A 22411-nucleotide genomic window follows, 5' to 3' on the forward strand; every position below is an offset into this window, starting at 1 on the left:
AAAAACCAATGTTATGTAACTAGTTTTGCTGCTAAATATTTTTGTGGTAACGGTGATACGTTTCATGATTCATGATACTTTAATGAATAGAAATCTCTAAAGAACAGCATTTATTTAAAATACAAATCCTGTGTAACATTATACCAGTTTTGAACATTATAAAATTGAATGCATTCTAGGTGAATAAGCTGTTTCCTGAAATTTCTTTAAAAAAAAAAAAAAAAAAAAAAAAATTACTGACTCTAAACATTTGAAAAGTAGTATATATTTACCCATCAAAAGTACCAATTAATAAGATAATAATATTTATGGATTCAAATTTATCTTAAAAAATATTTAGTAAAACAATATTATACATTTTTACTGACAACCTTTGTTTCTGTTAAAAGAAGAACAAGTGCCAAAAAAATCCCCTTCAAAGTGAAATCAAAGTTCAGATGTTTTACGTGGCATGTAAAATATTAAGCAAAATCTGAACAGATTCAGGTATAAATCATTATGTGGTTTCTCACCATCAAACACAGCCCTGCTGAACTGAGTGGTGGAGGCCAAAGGCAGACAGGTGTTGTCAAACTTGTTGCCGTAGTTGCCAATACTGACTTCAAACTGAACTGCATCATCCACATCCTGAAGAAGAGTGGCTGAGTAGAATGCAGCAAACAGGGAGAACTTCCTCTTCCGCATGAATTTCTGTATTACACAATAAAACAGAGGTCATTCACTTCTATTGAATGATCCATCCTGCTTCACATAATCCCATGTCTGGTGCGAAACCCAGCCAGAGTAACTGTGATCTCACCTCTACCACCAGCAGGTCATCAGGGTGTATGTCGTCAGTCTTTTGCTCCACCTGATCAGACAGCTTTGTAATGACCTCCAACAGCAAACGTCCACGATAGGCCACACCCTCTCCCTACGTCAAAAAAAAACAAACATATAGCAACTGCATTTCTAAAATTGTTAAAAATATTAAGCACTGTTAAGGCAATAATCAAACATAATTAACTATAAGTTTGTAGTCAGTCATCATATGAAGGAGTATGGGGTATTCCAAACTAGATTTCAGGAATAACATATTCCAGACATAATTTCAAATTAAATATGATTAATTATATATACAAAAGCATACATAATACAAAGGTTTAATATAAAAACACTAATCTAGTGAAACCATTTTGATATTTAGAATCATAAAAATATCAGTAAAAGTGTTTTGATTATGCAAAAACATATATACACACACACACATACACACACACATACATACATACATACATACAGACATACATACATACATACATACATACATGTATATATAGAGAAAGTAAATCTCACCTTTCCAAAGTTTAGTACCTCGTGTGGGTCTGAGAAGGCTGTGAATTCTCTGGGGCTCCCATACATGTTGACGTAGCAGGGGCCAAACGTCGGAAGAAAGCCTATATTGTCATCCACTAATTGACATAAAATGGAGAACAGCAAGAATTAGACACACAGTGGTCACCTCCACCTTTAGGGGTAGTAAAATGTATGTACATTTAAATGTATGACCATATTGCTTCTTGAGATAAATTCAGTGGCAAATATATTTCCATTTAGTCATAGAAGACAACTTCTCTAAATGCCAGCCGAATATAACTATAGACAGCAAGCACTACAGCCCAACATACTGTGAGGTTTAATCTACAGGAAGGATAGCACACAGATTTGAGATCAGAGAGACACACATACTGGTGCCGTGGGAGGTCCTGGGAGGAAACTCATCTGAGTGCATAAAGAAATAAAAATGTTGAGACACAATAAGGATAGGATAAGTGAAAATAGCTGATGCTATACAACCTCATGCATTAATCATGTCTGCACCAGGCATAGAGTTAGATTTGCACACCAAACTCAAACTCACTCACAAAAGATGGTGAAACCAGCAACCAACTGCTAACATACTGAAACCAATGCAATGCAACACTACAATTCTGTCAACCAAGCCACATAATAAACCCGAACTGTCATGCCTACTTGGCAATAGCATGAATGCTAAAGAAAAAAAAAGTACTTTGTCATCCTTGCCTCTAATTCAGATTATGGCACACAAACCAATTTTACACAACATTCCCCAAAAAGCAGTGTTAATTTCATTCTCTACTTTCAATTCACAGCCAGTTTATTACTAATATGCAAAATCAAGACATTAAATCAGCAAGCAAACGAGAATTAGTGTCACACTGGAACCAGCACATTATTGAACTGATGCAATGACTTTCAACATTGTAAACTGAAAGAACCAAGAAAAAAAAATCTGATACCAGAGTTACTTTTACCTATACTAACTAAATAGACAGAGACTACAAATGAATACAAATGAATACAAATGGCACAAACACGGCTGTTTTGCTTGAGTGGATCGAGGTGTCAAGTTGTGTTTTTGCCAATAATATGAATTTTGGGAAGGACTAATTGTAATAAGCTTTTGCTCTGGGTAACGATAATATCTGCCATTGTTCAGCAGTTATGTTTAATGTATTTAGTTGTGCGGAAATAATGAACTTCTTCATATATTCTTTAAATGGTAGAGCAGTGGTTCTCAACCAGGAAGCTGGGGACCATTAAAAGGCCTCAACAATCTTCCAAAGGGATGTCAAGATTAAAAATAAGCATAAAAATATACCCACTAAAATTTACCCCTTCAACAACAGTTTTTTTTTCTTTATTATTTCAAGAACCAGAGTTTATACTGCCTTAAAAAAACCTGTATGAAGCAGGCTAACGATTTCAAAAAATCATGAAAATGAATTAAATCCTAGAACTACAGTATTTTTTACAATGAATACACATTTTTCTAGTTATGCCATGCTCTGAAATATTTTATCGGGTAGAAACTGTGAGTAAAAACTATTTTAAAAAAATCTGTGTCCTTAATCCTTATCCAGTAAATTGACTGGAAATATCATGAAAAACCATTGGTTAAAAAGTGGGAACCCCAAAGAATATTTGTCTCGTAAAACTTCTAGAATCCTGAAATGTATTGTTGTGAACAGTGGGTGACCTTGGAGTCAAAAAGATTGAGAACCACTGGTATAGAGAGTAATTGTAAAGCAGGACAATAAACTAAGATGTGATACTACCATGTAACAACAGAATTAAACCAACAATTTGCATGCCACAAAGCACAGCCTACCTTCAATTTCTCCTCCAGGGGCTGAGATTTTGGAAATACATAAGTGTGTTGTGCCAATGACATCATTGTGGCTGGCTCGATCCCTGAAAGAATCAGAATAGGAAGGCATGTAAGATAACACATTTTTGTCACAAATTAAACAGTCCATATTAACATATGGTGGTAGTTTCGAATTTGAACTGACCAATCTAAAATGCGTATCCTCATCTTTTCACACATGGATGGAAACTGGAGTGAAAAACAGATTGTTAATAGACCTACTGAAGGACTTGTTATGTAGCTCTGTGAGGTGAGTGTATGTTCTTTACCCTAATAGGCAGAGTGAGGCTCTGGTTCCACTGAGGGTTGGCGTTTTTCTCCAGAATCTTACTATTGATCTAGAGATATAAAAATACAATATCAGTACCTTTTCAGCAACTTATGAATACCTCATGATTAAACTAATTATGAAATCAGAAGTACCGTTTTTCCTGCAAAGTTGACCTCCACGAAAGGATCCACTAGGTTCTTTCGATTAGTTTCAAAACCAAGGAACTGTTTGACACCATCCATAAGAGCATCATCCACTGTCCGAGGAGAAAAAGCAGAATAAGAGATGAAGCAGAAAACACCCGTCTACACACAGACGTGTTTGATACTCACTCTGAGGCAGGTCTTCTGCCCTGTACACTCTGATAGTAAATGTGGCTCCTGTCAAGGTGAGACCAGCTGGTCTCAACAGATTCCCCTCTATATCCTCCTTTTCTTCCAGACCCTCTTTCTTATCCATCTGACACACAGCATTGGTGTTTTCAAAAGAATGAGAAAAATCTATGCAATAAGGTTTGATGCTTGATCATGCTCGATCTATCTCTCACTTACCGGAGGTTCATCACCTGCAGCCAGCACAAACATGCTGACCTTTAAATAACCTCTGGCCCCTGCAGAATGATCATCAGGGTCTGCCAGCAACAACCATTTCCTGAGAATAGCATGTCCTGTTCAGTGGAATAGAAAAAAAAGAATGCTAAATGTAAATATAGCTTTAATTTTAAAGGCAACAAGCTTAATTGAATTTCAGTCGGACTCGAGATTCAAAACAGTGTCCAGGTCCAGAGGTTTGTTTGTTCTGAGACACAATCAATTGAGCAATTAATATCGCATTGTGACTATGTGGTACTTACGGTGTTCATTATACACCATGCCAACATCCAGCTGAAAGACAAAACAATGAAACTAAATTAGCACTATTATTAGCAAAATCTGAAATAACAGACACATGTGCCTTGAAAATGAGAGATCAGAGGGGAAAAAACATGCCTGTAACCAGTAAAGAAAATAAAAATAAAGAAATCCTGGAACTCCAGAAGAAATCACCAAAGAGGACAATGATTAAGAGGAGGAGGATGATTAAGAGGAAAGAAGAATAAGAAATAATAGTAAATCTACCTTGAATTCTCCAATGACAGAGTCTTTCCGTATTGACTTGGAGTCAAATACCAGAACAGAAATAGAGATTATAACTGAAGGTTTGTGTTAAATGAAAACAATGGCATCAACTACATTAATTAGGATAGTAACATAACTTACGGTTATAAATATAGGCTCATCAAAAAGATCTGAAGGTTTCTCATAGAAGTTTAGAAAAAAAGTCTGAAAGTAAAGAATTACATTTACTTGAGCATTATCTGAATTCATTAACATGATTTTTATTCCCCCAGTAACAAAACAGTGGGAAAATAAATAGTTACCTCATCAAAAAATGGATTATTGCCCTTCTTGATGCGCGTTCTCTTTGTCTGTCCTCCAACTGTGACCTTGACAACTGGTTTAATGTTGACACCAGGGAGCTGCCTTCCCTCAATGATGCGCAACCGTACCTAATGTTAACATACTTCTAAAAATGTAATCACTGACAATGACATTATCAAACAGGTATCAAATTAAAGCACTTTTTAAACTTTTCTGGAATCTGCCTAATTCGGCAAGCCTCTGCCAAATGACAAATTCATTTATACCAAGAGTCTGAATCGATGCACAGCCTTTAACCTCAATAATAAAAGATAAAGGAAGCATTTCTCCTTCCTTCTAAAGGTATTTATTTATAATTTAGTTTTTTTTCTCAACAAATCTTTCAGCTCAGCTAATATGAGAACCAATAGCTTAAATATCCTTTTTTGCTATTCTTGGATCTATTCTAGAAAACAATGCTCAGATGTTTGTTTTATTAACACATAGAGCATGTCGTGCCTGGAGCAAATAAACGAGTTTAAAGTTGAAATAAAATTTGGACCTACTCCACCTACTTTGTATTACCACAAGGTGGCACTATTTTTAAAGCAGAAGCATAGTATGAAAATGATGGTACATTTAAATTGAGTGGACAGGGTTTGACATTTAATACAGATAAATATAATTAGGGAGTCCATTCTGTACGGATCAGTAAGAAACCACTATTAACCTGCTTATTACTATTTTTCAAGCCATTTCTTTTGTAGCATAATCACAGAAATACACACAAAAAAAAATATTTGTGAGGAAATAAGGTGTCATATATACAGCAAAGCAAATTGTGGATTCATTCACACATATAGAGATACACACATACACACCTGGAGGTCCTGGGGTTTGTCAGACAAGGGATTTTTGTTGCTGTGGTGTTTCTTTTTCTTAAGGCCATGGTTAAAGTTCGGTGGGGCCTTTTTGGGTGGTGCTGTAGGGGCCCCGGTGTCCTGACCTTGGGGCCCTGGCACAGGTTCAGGCTCCTCCACCACCTCCATCGTCAGCATGCTCTCAGTGTCCTCCTCGCCCATTGTGTCCAATGAGAAAACTACATATACACAAGTTAAAAACAAACTGTCATGTCACACTGATGCAACCCTGATTTGACAAATATTAGTGTAATCAAATTTAAGCATCCCAAGGAACTTACAGTACACGTGTGTATGAAGGGAAGCTATATTCAGTGTTAGCAGACTGACCTGTAACTGTGTCCAGCTCCACTGGCGTGTGCTGGGCTTCTGGCTGTGGAGGAGGCTGAAAGATGGGAGCCATGCCTGGAGGAGGGATGTAAGAAACCTGTAGGGTCACAGTAGCCTGAAAGAGAGAACACAGATCAAAGATCTGATATCATGCAACAAAAATCTACTTCCAGAAAAAAACTCACAGTTGCACAGTTGATTTCAAAAATCGATAATAATAAGGAATGTTTCTTGTGCAGCAAATCAGCATATTAGAATGATTTCTGAAGGATCATGTAACACTGAAGACTGATGGCTGCTGAAAGTTCAGCCTTGCCGTTACAGTAATAATTAAATTATAATTCAAAATAATGCTGATTACTGTACATTTGATCTGTAAGCACCTAATCATGATTTTTCTTTTTGTTGCAAGTGTACCTGTTTAAATGTGATAAATGTAATAATACTTGATTTATTTTGATATTACTATCTAAGTTAGATAGAGTTGTCTTAGATAGAGTTTTTTCGGGAAGGGTGGGAAAGAAAAGTTGCATGCTGGAGTTGTTTTTGAGATTAGACCGGCGTCAGGGTGATAGCTTTTAATGTACTTTCCTGAAATTATTTCCGGAGTCAGCTATTTCAAGAGCAAACGGATGCAAAGGATCTAAGAAAACCAACTCCACCTTTCCCTCCCCATCACCCAACGTCAACCTACACGCATACATACCCACATACAATGCCAGAAGGTGGCATCCTGTTGTGTAAGACAAAGCCTTGTAGTATTTCTTAAATTACATGTGGGACAAGGATGACGTCAATTTATGATGGAAAATATTCTTTTCAGTACGGATAGGGGAAGTACAGACTGTAGTAGACATGAAGGTGGGATGTTGCCACCAAAAGTAAAGGTCCAGGCTGTATGTTGTTCAATCAGTGAGTGTGAAAGTAAATTTGATAGACGTTTAAGTCAGTGAAAACAGTGAGAAACAGAGAAAACGCACCCCTGTGCTGTTTTTTTTGGTGTCTACCAGGGACACAGTGAAAGTAGCAGCCAGGTTGGGAGAGTTGAGCACATCTCGAAGAACGACCCGACACTCCCCCAGAAACCTGTAAAGATACACAAAGAGCTATTTAACAACTGTTGTGCTATTTCAAGATGAGGATTAATGCCAAGAAATAAAAATACAGACAGACATGCCGTTACTAAGCTAAACAATTGTGACACATAACTATGCATCTGACCCTGAATGACAGATTTTTCACTGTCTGGCCAGCTTTTCTAAAAAATTGCTGTTCTTCTGTTTCATTCTTAGGCTCAAATAAGGTTTGAAAGGAAAGAGGAGACATGGCATACCACCCTTGCTCACTTCCTGTGGGAATTTCCCACTTCCTTCCTTTTCTTTCCCTCCTCTCCTATTATAGCACTTTATTCCTTTATTGTACTGATAGTATTTCATCCTATATTCAAGTGTGTTATGCTAATATAGCATTTACTGACTCTATGTTCATCTCTGTTATACATTTTTATGTGCTCATTCAACTAGTAAACAGACAAAACATAAATAAGAAAAATAACACAATGTAATTCTTTTTAAACAACGAGAACAGGACATTTTAACACATTTTTTTTGGTTCAGGTTTTAAAGGCAACAATAGCTTGAAAACCATAGCAAAAGCAGTCAATGCTGGGATATAACATGCTGTTCATAAGTTTGGCGTCAGTAAAAAATTTTTTTTAAAGAAATCAATACTTTTATTAACAAAGATGCTTTCAACGGATCAAAAGTGATAGTTAACAAATTTATAATGCGGCAAAATATTTATATTTCAAATAAATGCTGTTCTACAGAATGTTCTTTTAAACAAAGAAACCTGAAAAAAAAAGTATCACGGTTTCCACCAATATATTAAGCAGCAAAACTGTTTTCAACATTGATAATATTAAGAAAAATTCTTGAGCACCAAATTAGCATATTATAATGATTTCTGAACGATCATGTGTTTATTACAATTACAATTCAGATTACATTAAAATAGAATTCATTTATTTTAAATAAAACAATTTATCAATTAAATGCAGCCTTGAGCATAAGAAAGTTTAAAAAATCTTAGCAATCTCAAACTTGTAGGTAGACAGTTATTATATGAGCATGTATGACTTTCTATTGCTTAGAAACTAAAAATGTAAAAGTGTCAGAGTGGGATGCTTTATTGAAGCAATTTAATATAAATACTAACGTGATAAAAAAAATATTAATGTGATAATGGATTTTTAAAAACTATTTGAATTAAAAAACTTTAAATTAAAATTAAGTTGACATTTACTACTGTTATAGGTGAACAAAAATACCTAAAAGCACATTTAGTATGTTCTATAATTTCTTGGAGATTAGATAAAGTGAAACGCCAGTAAGGAACCACTATTGGTCAAAATGAGAATATGAGAACGCACAGCAAATTAAGTGGATGTTTACCACGTTCCACACTAATGCCCCTAGTCATATAAACAATGGTGCATTCCATAAATTCTGCAGCAACTGAATTGTTGAGCAATTGTTTCATGTCGGCAGAGGAGCTGCTTTTGTGTAATATTCTGAGGAACACATACACTCTTATGAACAGAAAGCGAAACATAGAAGTGAGTAGTAATTAAAAATGAGATTGAGAAGTGAGAAACGAGAGTACAAACACAAGAAAAAGGCCTTACCTATTTCTGCCCATTTTTTCATGGTCCTTGACCACAACATGAAGCTCTGCTCCAGAATCTAAAGGAACACCCTTCAAGTCCCACTCAAAACCCTGGGAGAAAGAAAAGAGAATGATGAAAAAGGGACAGAATCATGTACTGGCAAAACATTTATTAACAGTTACAGTAGTGGTTAATTAATGTTTGTGAATTAGATGTAAGAAGCAATTAAGCAACCTCATTCCAGACAGGATTGACATTATTTTTGATGACTTTGGTCTTCTTTTTTGTCCCTACAACAAAAGAAAGAATACAGTTAGTGTGTTTGTCACTGAGTTTTCCATGAGATATATGCTAATGTTTAAAAGTTTGAAGTCAGTAAGATTTTTTGCAAGTAAATAAACACTTTTATTCAGCAAGAATTTATTAAATTGCTCAATGGTGTTATGTAGGCCTAATAAAGGCAGTGTGCGGTTTATGTTACAAAAACATTATTTACTTTATTACTTTATATACATTCCTGACACGTTCAAAAGTAGATCTAGATGCAAGGCTGTAGGCAATGAAAATGAATATTTATTTAATCAAAGGCCTCATTATTCAAATTTGGAAAAAATAAAATAAAAATATAAATATAAAAATATTATCAGAACAGGGCATACGAGGACAGTGTGTCTGACGTAATATTCTACAGTGGCTGGCCTCCAGTAAATCCATGATGAAAATGTTTTCAGTGAGAGGAAGATGGACAATGGGTACTAACTTCCACCTGATAAAATACAGATGAAAGATTTCCACAGGGACACAGGTTAGGCTTGATATTGACCCTGTACTGGTGAAGGACAATTTACAGCTGATCTAATGAGCAGACACACATTTTTCAAGGTGTTTTTAAACAGTAGTCGCATGCACAAACAAATAAGGTACCAATGGCATGGTGTATCCATTCAAATCACCACTGGTCTGTCACGCTATAGAGTGTTTCAGGAAGGAGTTCTGTTTATCTTCCTGTTTTGGTTGTAGATGTCAAGAGGCGTGAATAAAGCAAAAACAAGCTCCTTTGGCACATACTGTTTAGGCCTACAATCACATTCTTTACCTGCCTGAAATAGACCTGGAGCCCGAAAACCTTTGTACAAGCCAGAAGAGGACAACAAAAGATGGAGGATAAAGACAAACACTGGCATGCCATGACATCCTCCACCAGAATGTGACGGAAACTGGCTGGAATGTTCTTAACCGTGACCCTCGAAGTCCTGGGCTTTATTTAGGGTGCATTTCAAAACACATCAGATTGTAGTCGATGGGTGGATACAACTTGAGAAATAGTCAGGAAACCATAGCTTTGATAAGTACAAGTTAAAAATAACAAGACTGAGATCCTAGGGTTTCAGGAACAGTCCAAATGCATGTATTCAGTTTGTATTAAACATAAACTGGATCCGTGTCTCATTTCTAGATACTGATATGGTTTCAGTTTTGCCAAAACAGACTGAACAGAATTGGTTGGTTGTCAGCAATACTAACAGTCCACCTTTCTCTGTCAGTACATTTCATTTGAAAAACACTTGCCTTCTGCACATAGTCAGTCAAATGCTGAAATCTCTCTCTCTCTCTCTCTCTCTCTCTTGCAAAGTCTGCATGTATTATTGCTTACTCAGAGCTCAAACTAAGGACTCTGGCAGTTGGGCCGGGAGGATAATTTGCATCTGTGATGTCTATAAATGGAGATGGTATTTGATACTGTGCCTGAGGAAAAAAAACACTTACTGCAGCTAATTTTATGTCTTCCAGTCTCACCCCCTCTCTTTAACGTTCACATACAAAGGAAGACACGCATATAAACACTCTGATTAGAATGGAATCAGACTAATTACGATTCAAATGGAACCTGTCTGAAACTAAAACCCAAAACGCATATCTAACGAATTATGGGAACTAAATGGAAAAACAAATAAGAAAAATAGATGACCTCGAGATGTGTCTAATGCAGTGACCTACTCTTTGTTCAACCTAGAATAAAGGCCAGAACACCTGATTTTCCTTCAATTGTTTGGTGTAATTGTTTATAGAGTGGACAGAGTGACTCAGTATCTGTTTCAGTCAGAATGAGGGGAAGTCTTTTCATCACATGACAAAGAGGTGGAAAAAGAGATGATCCTCAGTAATGATACACTACATAAAGGAAATTCTGTTTTATGCAAAAATATGACATAACATGCACAGATAAGGGAGTTTAAGGAATCTTTCCAACATAATGCAAATAAATGTAATGAAGAAAATTGAAAAAACAGATGAACAACCAAATGAACAAATCAATGTTGTTAACTAAAATGATTGTTAACTGTAATAAAACTGAAATAAAATAAAATTAAATAAAGTATTAGATGAGAAAAATCCACAGAAATTAGAAAGGTTGCCTTGCCTTTACTAACTGCAAAGCTAAATAGAAATATTTTTAAAAAATTACAAACATGAAATTACTCAAATTAAGCAGGTACAACTGAAATCTAAAATATTCTTAATAAATATTAATAAATGCTATGATAATATTTAAATGAAACTAAAATAACACTGGAGCGAATGAATGTATGAACCTGGTAACTCAGCACTGCAAACAATACTACTCTCTTTGAGGGAAAATGATATGTCACAAAAAGCATCCAATTGAAATGTAGAAATCTCTGTTCTGGTTTGCCAGGATAATGATCACTAGTGATCTGCTAAATAACACAAGGCAGGAACTGCATTGTTTCTCTGAGCATCCTACAAAATGAAGTCATCAAAACAATCTACATCCTTATTAACTTAACATTTGATAGCTTAAAAGTAATTATATCTTAATAATATGTGTTCTTGTTTTGTGATCATTAGAAAAATCAAATAGGATGATTAAAGGAAGAAAAGTATTTTGTTGCCATGGTAACGCAGCATACAAAAACACATCAAGCTCATCAATCCCACATGCTCACAAACGCATGTTCCTGTACATCCCTGCACTGGAACAGGAAACATGGAACAATGAGAGGAACTGCCACTCAGTTTGCGAGGTAGTCTAAAACTAGTGTCCGTCACATTCATTCATTCAATGCAAGAACTAAAAAAAATAATTAATCAAGCTCAAATCTATCCAATAATCTAGATTATGTAGCATCTTGCAGTGATATGATCACTCTGCTATTAGCTGTAATGATCCACCGTCCTAGAGTAAAGTTATCAGAACACATCACTTGGCAGAAATCTGCTCTTTCTACCTTTCAACAATCAACTGACCGGTCAAAAACATCCCTCGAACTGAAAAGTGAAATTACTTTACATAAAATACTATTATAGTTAGTAAACAAATGCATTTTTATCATACTGGTTTGTGATTAAAACTTTAGGCATAATTGGCACTCATCTACCCAACAGTTTCAAAGACTGAAATCTGCATCTGATCCTACTTTTTCATGCCCTCAGCTGGATAGACAATCACGTTTTTGATGTCATCTCTTACCTCTGAAAGTGATGCTAGCAAGCGGGTCACTATGCCTCTCCCCTTTTTCTACATTTCTCAGATTGGTCGCCCTCTGTAGAAAACACCTCAACATGCTGACTTGATCCCCAAACTCTCCGACAAGAAGCAGGCCAAACTACCATCAGACCACAAAAGAGAGACAGATCCTGACAGGACCTTCACAAAGGTTGCTCTGAAGATAAACGTGTCTTGTGATCTTTAGGTCCAAAGCTGAAGATGAGTGTGGAGTCCAGAATGGAATGTATCAGGGGGTTGTATAAACCAACCACAATCTTGAAAATCAATTTCTGTTTACGTCCTTGATAAGGCGTCCGAATTGATAAATGTGTTTCACAGTCTTCCCTTGCGTACACAGAGACTGTCATGTAGGAACTTACGGAGCCAAACTTAGTGTGGACCACACTTTCCTCTCCAGTGACCCAGCCCATAACTCCAGAGGAAATTTAAATATTTCCTGCAGCTTGTTCTTTTCTCTCTACAGTCTTTTAAATAGCATATAAAACATTAATGAATATAAAACCTCTTTAGTTTTACAAAAACTTGTATAATGCAGTGGATTTGCGAGAACAGCATCTTGTAACAATTAGTGTAAGCAAAAGATATTTTGGGATTTATCTGTACATCTGTAATTGCCAACATCAAAATCCACTCATTTAGACCTTACAAACATTAGTAATCACACAGTTTTTGTTTTATTATGTTAGTATACTGTACTACAAGAGTCTCTGCTGGGGTCTCTGTGTAAAGGCTTGTTTCCTGTTAGCTGACATTTCCAGGCGAGGAGCACCACCTACTGCCATGACTTGGTCAGATTTCTGAAGCCTGAATGCACATCTTCCTGACTTCTAAAGTTTTGTTTTGATTTTATGTTTTAGGAGGCTCCTAATCAGCCTGACACAGCAACTGTGGTTCAACCAATGGTATGAGTTTGGGGCGAGACTCTTCAGTTTGTCCACCAATGGCAGACGGCTGAAATGTTCACATAAGTGAGGCCTTATATTTGCAGTACAGTTTGCTGATGCTAGCCTGCACACTTCACCTTTGCGCTTGCATCATCCTGTCGTAAAAAAATGAGATGAGATTGAAATGAGATGATGCCAAATCTACACTGCAGGTGAAACACAGAAGTGCTTCTGAAGAGGCATTTAGGTGTTTGTCCATAAACTGTTTATTGCTGTTCAGAGGTGGTATGAATCCACAACTGTTAATTACAACTGTATACTTTGATACTAGGGACTGAGATGGGTCAGAGCATGCAAAATTTAGTCAGGCTATTATCCAGCATTGCAACTGAATTTTGAGCTCTTGGCTGTATAGGATGCCTATTTGAATGATTTACAGGAGCTTTAGCAATATCTGAATTACTGTATTTAAATGAAGTATTTTTTTGCAAAGAAATGTCAGTTTATTGTGATTTGCAATGTCCATTTTTTGTTACATCTTCCAAAGCCTCAGCAATAAAAGGCACAGAAACAAAACAATATACAAAGCAACCCAGTAAAACTGAGAACACAAGACTATGCTTTCATAATAGTTTATGTGCATCAAAATGCATCACTGAATGCATGTAATGGAAGGTAATGCTGTATTGTATTGATTTCATATCCTGATTTACTGAAGTACTTTAACATAGACATCTATGCTTGCAGGTATATGATTGCATCATGACTACAGCAATGACAAGCCCTCTATTGAGCAATCAAACTGCATTCCCAAAGAAACGAAAAAGGGTTTGAACCCTGAGGGTGACCGAGCTCCTACGCATATCTGTTGGAGATAAACATTGAGCAAAATTCAGGTCAATGTACTCAAGTACTTGAATATGAGGAAATATTAAAACAGCCAGCTGTTTGAGCAATCAGGATCCGACATACTTCCATACTACCAAAGTTTGGGGTTGGTGAGATTTTTGAAAGAAGTCTCTTATGCTCATACAATAGCTTTGTGTGAGGAACTTTTTAGAGAAAACCTCTTTAAAGTCAAAAAGTCTGAGGTAAGTAAGTTTTCTATTGTTTTCTATTTTAATATATATATATGTGTGTGTGTGTGTGTGTGTGTGTGCGTGCGTGCATGCGTGCGTGCGTGCGTGTGTGTGTGTGTGTAATTTATTAATGTTATGCAGTCTTACATTTTTATAAATTCTATTTAATAATTATTATATATGGTTTCTCAGGCAAAAAAACAAAAACAAAAAAACAACAACAACAACAAAATGCTTGGTTGACTCAGAGGAGCCCTTCCTATCCATCTCACATGAATTATGGGCCCCTAAAAGGTTTAAATGTAAAGCAATCAGTAGCCCCACACTGAGCCAAACTGTGATGACATAGCATCTCTTAGAAACACAGAGCAGATCAGCAGCACTCTTTCACACACATATTGCAAGTGCAACAGGACACCCATAAATATACACAAGAGAGAGAGACTGCAACTGCTTTTCCAATAATAGCCTGCTTGATGGAATGTGAAAAGTAGGAAGACTGACAAAAAGACAGTGATGGAAGAGAATGAATGTGATTGTGCAGAAAAGAAAATTGCAGTCTAGCAAACTCTCTATAAAATATTCTATATAAATCTCTCTATAAAATATTCTATATAAAAAACTCTTTCCCATTAACCCTGGTCTGGCCCTTACCTTCATAAGTGACGGTGCAGTAGGCATCGCTAATGTCCTCATCATGCGTCAGCACATTCTGGGCACACAGAATAAACACACGCAGCATGGGTGGACAGTGGTTATGGCAGAATCCGCAGCTAGTAACACTTGTAAGTCACAATACAGGGCACTGCGGTCCCAGACAGAGATGGACCACTGGGGGTGTGTCCGGATCCCAAATAAGTCCCAGAGAATCAGTCTGGTTTTCACTCCAAGATCAGAAAATGAAAAGAGATGACAGGAAGAAGAAAGGTAGAAAGAAAGAGAGTAAAGCTCTGCTACAGACTGCGCATATAGGACAGGAGTCTGATGGAACTATAGCTGGTGTGGTTGCTGCCCCACTTCCTGGCAGCCTGCACACACTCACACACAGCTGGCTCTAAAGCCCCTGACTCATATACATGCTGCCCTTTCAATCACAGACTGCAGCTACTTTTAAAGGGACAGGAGACTTTTGGTCAGCACCTGTTAAAGCAACTGTGACTCACAAGTTTTGGGTAGTTCTCTCCTGCTGCTATCTACGTCTCTGACAAAACAGTAAGGAAGATTTAAGAACAACTGGCATTGTTCAACACTGTACAGATGTATGGAAACTGGAAAAGGTTTAGACCAGAGACTGGGATGAGAGAACCTTTCCCATGATACTTCTAAGAATAAGATTCAAACCTAAAATAATAAAAGAAAGAAACTTAAACTAAAAACCATCCTCATAATTTACATAGTCTACTGTACTTTATGACTCTATTAAGAATGTGTGGCTCCAATTTAAACAATTGAATTTGATTATATTAACATTCCTCATTGTGAATCCATTATTTCTAAAACAATGAAACATTGATTGAGCATTAATTTTTTCAGGTTCAACTGATAGTAAACTAGTAACTGATGATTCTGCCATGATTATCGTCCTCCAATTCTGGAACATGAGGACACCTCGAAATACATAGCACTGATGGACATTTAATTTCATTATTTTTCCTGTCTTGTCTTGTCATGATCTCATTATATCTGTAAATTTTGTTTCTAGATTTAACATTGATTCCACATTAGAATGTAAATATTGAGGACAATTTCAGGAAATGGAAATTTGCACACCTTTAAAGAAATGAAACTAAACTGGGGTGGGGCAATTTAGCCTACTGTAAATAGTCAAGAGCTACTACTGTACAGTTACTCCTCCTACATCCTGCATCTGTCATAAATGCCAACAAGGTTTAAAAGTCTTTTTATTTATTTAAACTTCACTTTTTTTCTCTCCTTTAAGGAGTCCTTTTGTTTGAATGCACATATAATGAAACATAGTTTAACACCAAGCATGGTTATCCTGTCATATTGTCTAATGAGGTTCACAAAATGACCACTATAACAATAAAAGAAAAAAAAGACATTACTGGTCCAGTCTCAAACCATTCTCAAAAAGCGACAACCTTAACCTTATTATTAGAATAACAAAATTTGCCAAAAGAAAAAGGTGTACTATCAGTATTATGCAATGTTTTATAGTGAAGTAAAACTGAAACCTTTTTTACCTCACAATAAAACCTGGTCTGTTCTTCTTTGTACTTTATTTCTCTCCTGAGCCGGAGCCAACACTAACAGACAGGTGAGATTTCATAGATTAAAATTGTTATTAACTTAAGAACAATATTTCAATGTAAGACTAGACTATGAATCTTAAATAGAACAGTCACACTACCATGCTATAGAATATAGACTACTGTTAGAACAATTTTTGATTAAATAAAACATTTCACATGTAAATCAATTTTCAGCAACATTTCACATTTTGTAAGTCAAATGAGACTGACAGTGAAGAATCATACTGTATATACAGGTGCTTCTCAGTAAATTAGAATGTCATGGAAAAGTTCATTTATTTCAGTAATTCAACTCAAATTGTGAAACTTGTGTATTAAATTCAGTGCACACAGACTGAAGTAGCTTAAGCCGTTGGTTCTTTTAATTGTGATGATTTTGGCTCACATTTAACAAAAACCCACAAATTCACTATCTCAGCAATTTAGAATACTTCATAAGACATTTTTAGTGAATTGTTGGCCTTCTGGAAAGTATGTTCATTTACTGTACATGTACTCAATACTTGGTAGGGGCTCCTTTTGCTTTAATTACTGCCTCAGTTCGACGTGGCATGGAGGTGATCAGTTTGTGGCACTGCTGAGGGTTTCTTTGACAGTGGCCTTCAGCTCATCTGCAATTTTTGGTCTCTTGTTTCTCATTTTCCTCTTGACAATACCCCATAGATTCTCTCTGGGGGATCAGGTCTGGTGATTTTGCTGGCCAGTCAAGCACACCAACACCATGGTCATTTAACCAGCTTTTGGTGCTTTTGGCAGTGTGGGCAATTGCCAAATCCTGCTGGAAAATGAAATCAGCATCTTCAAAAAGCTGGTCAGCAGAAGGAAGCATGAAGTGCTCCACAAATCTTGGTAAACTGGTGCAGTGACTTTGTTTTTTCAAAAAACACAGTGGACCAACACCAGCAGATGACATTCCACCCCAAATCATTACAGACTGTGGAAACTTAACACTGGATTTCAAGCAACTTGGGCTATGAGCTTCTCCACCCTTCCTCCAGACTCTAGGACCTTGGTTTCCAAATGCAATACAAAACTTGTTCTCATCTGAAAAGAGGACTTTGGACCACTGGGCAACAGTCCAGTTCTTCTTCTCCTTAGCCCAGGTAAGACGCCTCAGGAGTGGCTTAACAAGAGGAATACGACAACTGTAGCCAAATTCCTTGACACATCTGTGTGTGTGGCTCTTGATGGCTTGACCCCAGCCTCAGTCCATTCCTTGTGAAGATCACTCAAATTCTTGAATCGATTTTGCTTGACAATCCTCATAAGGCTGCGGTTCTCTCAGATGGTTGTGCATCTTTTTCTTCTACACTTTTTTCTTCCACTCAACTTTCTGTTAATATGCTTGGATACAGCACTCTGTGAACAGCCATCTTCTTTGGCAATGAATGTTTGTGGCTTACCCTCCTTGTGAAGGGTGTCAATGATTGTGTTCTGGACAACTGTCAGATCAGCAGTCTTCCCCATTATGGTGTAGCCTAGTGAACCAAACTGAGAGACCATTTTGAAGGCTCACGAAACCTTTGCAGGTGTTTTGAGTTGATTAGCTGATTGGCATGTCACCATATTCTAATTTGTTGAGATTGCTGGAATTGGTGGGTTTTTGTTAAATGTGAGCCAAAATCATCACAACTAAAAGAACCAAAGACTTAAACTACTTCAGTCTGTGTGCACTGAATTTATTTAATACACAAGTTTCACAATTTGAGTTGAACTACTGAAATAAATGAACTTTTTTTAAGATGAACTGTATTTTAAGATAAGCACTGTGTTCATTAAGCTATTGTATGCTATCCTGCCTGTTAGTGCTCAATGCCTGAAAATAAACGCAATGCTCATTCTACTTTTCTGCTTTGTTTTATAATATAATTTCAAACTTTGATCACTTCTGCGCAGAGCCTCATAGTGTCACTGTTTCTCCATTAACAGTCATGACTTCCTTCAGTTCATCCCTCTCTGGTGAGTTGCTCCAGTGCCATATATGTCTGGAGGTGCTCAGTGACCTATTCACCACTTCATGTGGACACAACTTCTGTAATGTTTGTATTGAGGCATGCTGGGAGAGTGGACAGCTCTATCTTTGCCCTCTCTGTAAGGAAGGATTTGATAGTAAGCCAGAATTGAAAATAAATGTAGCATTTCAAAAGGTTGTTGACTGTTACAAGCTGCATCAACAGCCAAAGGAACTCCAACACCAAACAAAAATGTTTCATCAAATTTTATGTGATGTCTGCTCTGAAAACAAGCTAAGGGCAGTAAAGTCTTGTTTGCAGTGTGTAACATCTTTCTGTGACACTCACCTGACCAATCATAAAACCGCACCAAGGCTCATAAGGCACAAACTGATCGACCCCGTGGAAAACCTGGAAGATTATATCTGCAAGAATCATGATAACCCACTGGAGATGTTCTGCAGGGACGATCAGACCTGTCTGTGTCCGTTTTGCACTGAAACAAAACATAAAACTCACAACACTGTTCCTATCGAAGAAGAAAGTGGACACAAGAGGGTAAGACAAAAGATATGAGAGATTAGAAAATATTTTAGTATGTCTATTCAATTATACTAACAGAACTGTTCACACAAAATGAATTTACTTATCTCCACGTCATTCTAACAACTTCTGTGAAACAAAGAGTCGATATGTCCATATGACTCACATTTTAGAATTCTTTCTAAAGCAATTCAATAGCTTGTGAGACAAACAGATCACTACTGGACGATATTTTTTGCTGACACAAAGCACTAAAATAAACTACAAAAACTGCACATTAAAGTTACAGGTAAAAACATCAGTTAATAATTTACATTTGGGCTTTTTATTTATAAAATGAGGTGTAGGTGCAAATGAATGTGTGTTTTTACTTGATCCATTTACTTAAAAAAATATATATATTGTTTCTGTCCTCAGATTCAACTGGAAAAGACACAGGCAGAAATAAAGGTGATGATCCAGGACAGATGTAATAAGATTAAGGAGATAAAAAACTTGGCAAAGTCCAACAAGGTGTGTTGTTAGTGAAAAATCAACAGTTTTTATAATACAACTATCTACTGTATAGAGGTGGTGGAAAGAATGTTTTGGAATCTGATTTGAATTCAGTGTCTATTAATCTTCTCAATATAACTAGAGCACCAATGAGAGAAATAAAGCGAATAGAGTCGAGCTGTTTACTGATTTGATCCACTCCATTGAGAGATGTCAGTCTGAGCTGCTGGAGTTGATGGAGCAGAAGCAGACAGCAGCAGAAACACAGGCTGAAGAGCTGATTAAAGAGCTGGAGCAGGAAATCGCTGAGCTCAAGAGGAGAGACACTGAGCTGGAGCAGCTCTCACACACTGAAGATCACCTGCACCTCCTACAGGTCAGTGTCTCTCTTACTGCTCACATCACAGAACAACACTCCTCATTCTAAAGCATCTCTCTGCTCTCCTGCATTGCACCAGGTCTACTCATCTGTCTGCAGCCCCCCAGAAGTCAAGAGCTGGACAAACATCAACATTAACACTGATCTACTCAACACAGACATTCTGGATAAAGCTCTTACTTGCCTCAAGGAAAAAGTCAACAAGGAACTGAAAAAAATCCATGATATCAGTAAGAATTACAGAAGTGAATTTATATGAACTTAAGAATACATTTCTAGGAAAAAGGGGCAAGTTTGTTTAGAACATTGTATCCACAACAGTAATTTAAAGGGATAATTCACTCAAAACAAAAATTCTGTCATCATATACTCATACTCATGTTGCTCCAAACCTGTATCAATTACTTCCTTCTGTTAAACACAAAAAATATTTTTAATGAAAATTTGTAACCAAACATTTCGTGGTAGCCATTGACTTTAATAGTACTATTTTTTTTATACTATGGAAGTCAATGGATACCAGCAACTCTTTGCTTTATTTACCTGAGAACTGAGGTTACATGTATATACAGTTTTTGTATTCTGTCTGCCAGCAACATTTGTACAAGTTGCAGTTGTCTAATAATATTTTCTGCTCAGTTATTGATCTAGTGATTAAATAAGGCTTGTGTCAGTCTTGTTTTTTTACTGTATATTTAAAACATTTCTTTTACAGCTCAACCTTCTGTTGTTCTTGGAATCAACTTCAATCCCCCAACATCACAACCTTCAACCAACAGGATATTTGCTCCCACCCATCATTCACTGGTACCTAAAAGTTCTTCAGCTATGGAGAAAATAGATACTTTAAAAACACAGAAGGGCATCCTGACAGAGAGTTCAAATATTAAAACAAGCAAAGTTCAGACAGAGGGCAAAATCTACTTTACTCTGGGTAAAACAGATTGTGGCACTCACCCAACAAAGAAAGCAGAAAAGATTAATAAGCAAGTGAAGGTCTCATGGTTCGGTCTGGGTCTAAACAAAATACAGCAACTTTACACAGGTAAGATAAATATGACTAATATTAACATAAGCTTAAGGGCTGCTTCTAATGCATTCATCACTTTACCTGTGTTTCTTTTGAAGTGAATGTGAGTTTGGATCCTAACACAGCTTATCCCAAACTCATCCTGTCTAAAGATGGGAAACAAGTGAGTCATGGTGGATCCTGGAGAGACGTTCCCAATAACCCTGAGAGATTTGACTTGTCTGCTTGTGTCCTGGGAAAGGATGGATTTTCCTGTGGGAGGTTTTACTTTGTGGTCCAAGTCAGTGGTAAGACTGATTGGGATTTAGGTATGGCTCGAGAGTCCATTAAGAGAAAGGGGAAAATAACAGTGTGCCCAGAGAAAGGATTTTGGTGTATTTGGCTAAGAAATGGAGGTAAATATGTGGCTAATGAATCTTGCCCTGTTCCTCTTTCCCTAAAAGACAAGCCCCAGAAGGTGGGGGTGTTTGTAGATTATGAAGAGGGTCTGGTCTCCTTCTACAATGTGGAGACCAAGGCTCTAATCTACTCCTTCACTGGTCAGTCTTTTACTGAGAAAATCTATCCATTTTTCAGCCCTTGCAACAAAAGAGGAGATATTAACTCAAAGCCTCTGATTATCCATACTGCTTAATTACAATGCAGTCCATCTTCCTTTAAAGAAATAGTTAATACAACAACATATGTGGTCATAGTAGCTGGTTAAGTGTTTTTGTCGTCATGTGTTTGTTTATTACCGGCAACCAAGAAATATTAATATCATGCCTGGCTAGTTAAATGTGAAGTTCAATAAAGTACTTCTTCACTCTTGTTTCTTGCTTCAACTTTGCTTCAGTCTGTAGTTTCAAGAAATAGAAAATATGAGTCGCTGCAGTTCAGAGTAATAGGCGCTTGTTATATCATAATGTAATTGCTTAGACATAAAATAATGATTTTCTTGTTGATTGAACATTAAATGAATTTTCCTTTCATTTTTCTTTCTTCGTTTTTATTCATTTATTTATTCATTTGGAAAGTGAATAAAATGTTTAATTGAACAAATTTGTGTTTGCTAGATTGCTAAATGCCAATTAACAGAACTTTAAAGAGTTCTAACTCATTTAGAAGTATCAATCTACTTTGAAATTTTGTTTCAAAGTAGATTGATGTGATTGCAGTATTTTTCCATCTATTTCATCTTCTCAGACAAAATATTGACTTTTTAGTTTACATGCACTTGCAGTGAAATTACGGAAAAACATACAATTGCAAATAGGATGTATTAACTCAATATTACAGGTTTTTAATCTATAGTACCTTTTAAATGCCATGTTAGCTAATGGCTTTGAATGATGTATTGTGTTAGTTTAGCAAAATCGTCTGCTGAAGTCTATTGCAGATATAGATATTCATACTGTACATGCAAATAACTATTGTTGCAGACACACTGGCAACTTGCTCTCAA

General features: G+C 36.5%; 2 protein-coding genes across 14 annotated transcripts in view; one reads left to right on the forward strand and one right to left on the reverse strand.

Moving 5' to 3' along the window:
- The window catches only part of dysf (dysferlin, limb girdle muscular dystrophy 2B (autosomal recessive)), a 69045-nt gene extending 53701 nt beyond the window's left edge, over positions 1–15344 (reverse strand). For 5 of the 11 annotated variants that reach the window (XM_042727444.1, XM_042727443.1, XM_042727441.1 and 2 more), the window contains exons 1-20: positions 12294–12722; positions 9035–9090; positions 8819–8910; positions 7113–7218; positions 6133–6247; positions 5764–5981; positions 4903–5031; positions 4742–4804; positions 4601–4651; positions 4336–4366; positions 4034–4149; positions 3815–3941; positions 3635–3738; positions 3481–3549; positions 3357–3400; positions 3173–3255; positions 1729–1761; positions 1336–1451; positions 800–913; positions 513–690 (exon numbers count right to left, since the gene is read on the reverse strand). In XM_042727444.1, coding sequence (XP_042583378.1) covers positions 513–690; positions 800–913; positions 1336–1451; positions 1729–1761; positions 3173–3255; positions 3357–3400; positions 3481–3549; positions 3635–3738; positions 3815–3941; positions 4034–4149; positions 4336–4366; positions 4601–4651; positions 4742–4804; positions 4903–5031; positions 5764–5981; positions 6133–6247; positions 7113–7218; positions 8819–8910; positions 9035–9090; positions 12294–12387 — 1939 coding nt within the window. In that variant the 5' untranslated portion in view covers positions 12388–12722. Of the gene's footprint in view, positions 1–512; positions 691–799; positions 914–1335; positions 1452–1728; positions 1762–3172; positions 3256–3356; positions 3401–3480; positions 3550–3634; positions 3739–3814; positions 3942–4033; positions 4150–4335; positions 4367–4600; positions 4652–4741; positions 4805–4902; positions 5032–5763; positions 5982–6132; positions 6248–7112; positions 7219–8818; positions 8911–9034; positions 9091–12293; positions 12724–14949 lie in introns of those variants that run through there. The other 6 variants (XM_042727446.1, XM_042727439.1, XM_042727445.1 and 3 more) reach the window with 4 other exon arrangements.
- A 1139-nt stretch (positions 15345–16483) lies between these two features.
- On the forward strand, positions 16484–21780 carry LOC109094379 (E3 ubiquitin-protein ligase TRIM39-like). Of its 3 annotated transcripts, XM_042727450.1 has the most exons (7): positions 16484–16573; positions 18498–19078; positions 19481–19576; positions 19701–19934; positions 20017–20167; positions 20653–20982; positions 21066–21780. In XM_042727450.1, the coding sequence occupies exons 2-7, from the start codon at positions 18500–18502 to the stop codon at positions 21599–21601; spliced, it is 1926 nt and encodes a 641-aa protein (XP_042583384.1). In that variant the 5' UTR covers positions 16484–16573; positions 18498–18499; the 3' UTR covers positions 21602–21780. The 3 variants fall into 3 exon arrangements, with proteins under 3 accessions (XP_042583384.1, XP_042583383.1, XP_042583385.1); XM_042727449.1 differs by lacking the exon at positions 16484–16573 and having other exon boundaries at positions 18468–19078; XM_042727451.1 differs by lacking the exon at positions 16484–16573 and having other exon boundaries at positions 18468–19078; positions 19776–19934.
- Positions 21781–22411: the final 631 nt, after the last annotated feature.

Source organism: Cyprinus carpio, chromosome B7, assembly GCF_018340385.1.
Source record: "Cyprinus carpio isolate SPL01 chromosome B7, ASM1834038v1, whole genome shotgun sequence".
Classification (NCBI taxonomy): domain Eukaryota; kingdom Metazoa; phylum Chordata; class Actinopteri; order Cypriniformes; family Cyprinidae; genus Cyprinus; species Cyprinus carpio.

Excerpts from the sequence above, each read along its gene's own strand:
- LOC109094379 (XM_042727450.1), top strand. The coding sequence starts at position 18,500 with ATGACTTCCTTCAGTTCATCCCTCTCTGGTGAGTTGCTCCAGTGCCAT. Across the intron at positions 20,168-20,652 it reads GAAAAAAATCCATGATATCA|CTCAACCTTCTGTTGTTCTT; the intron begins GTAAGAATTACA and ends TTTCTTTTACAG. Across the intron at positions 20,983-21,065 it reads AATACAGCAACTTTACACAG|TGAATGTGAGTTTGGATCCT; the intron begins GTAAGATAAATA and ends TTTCTTTTGAAG.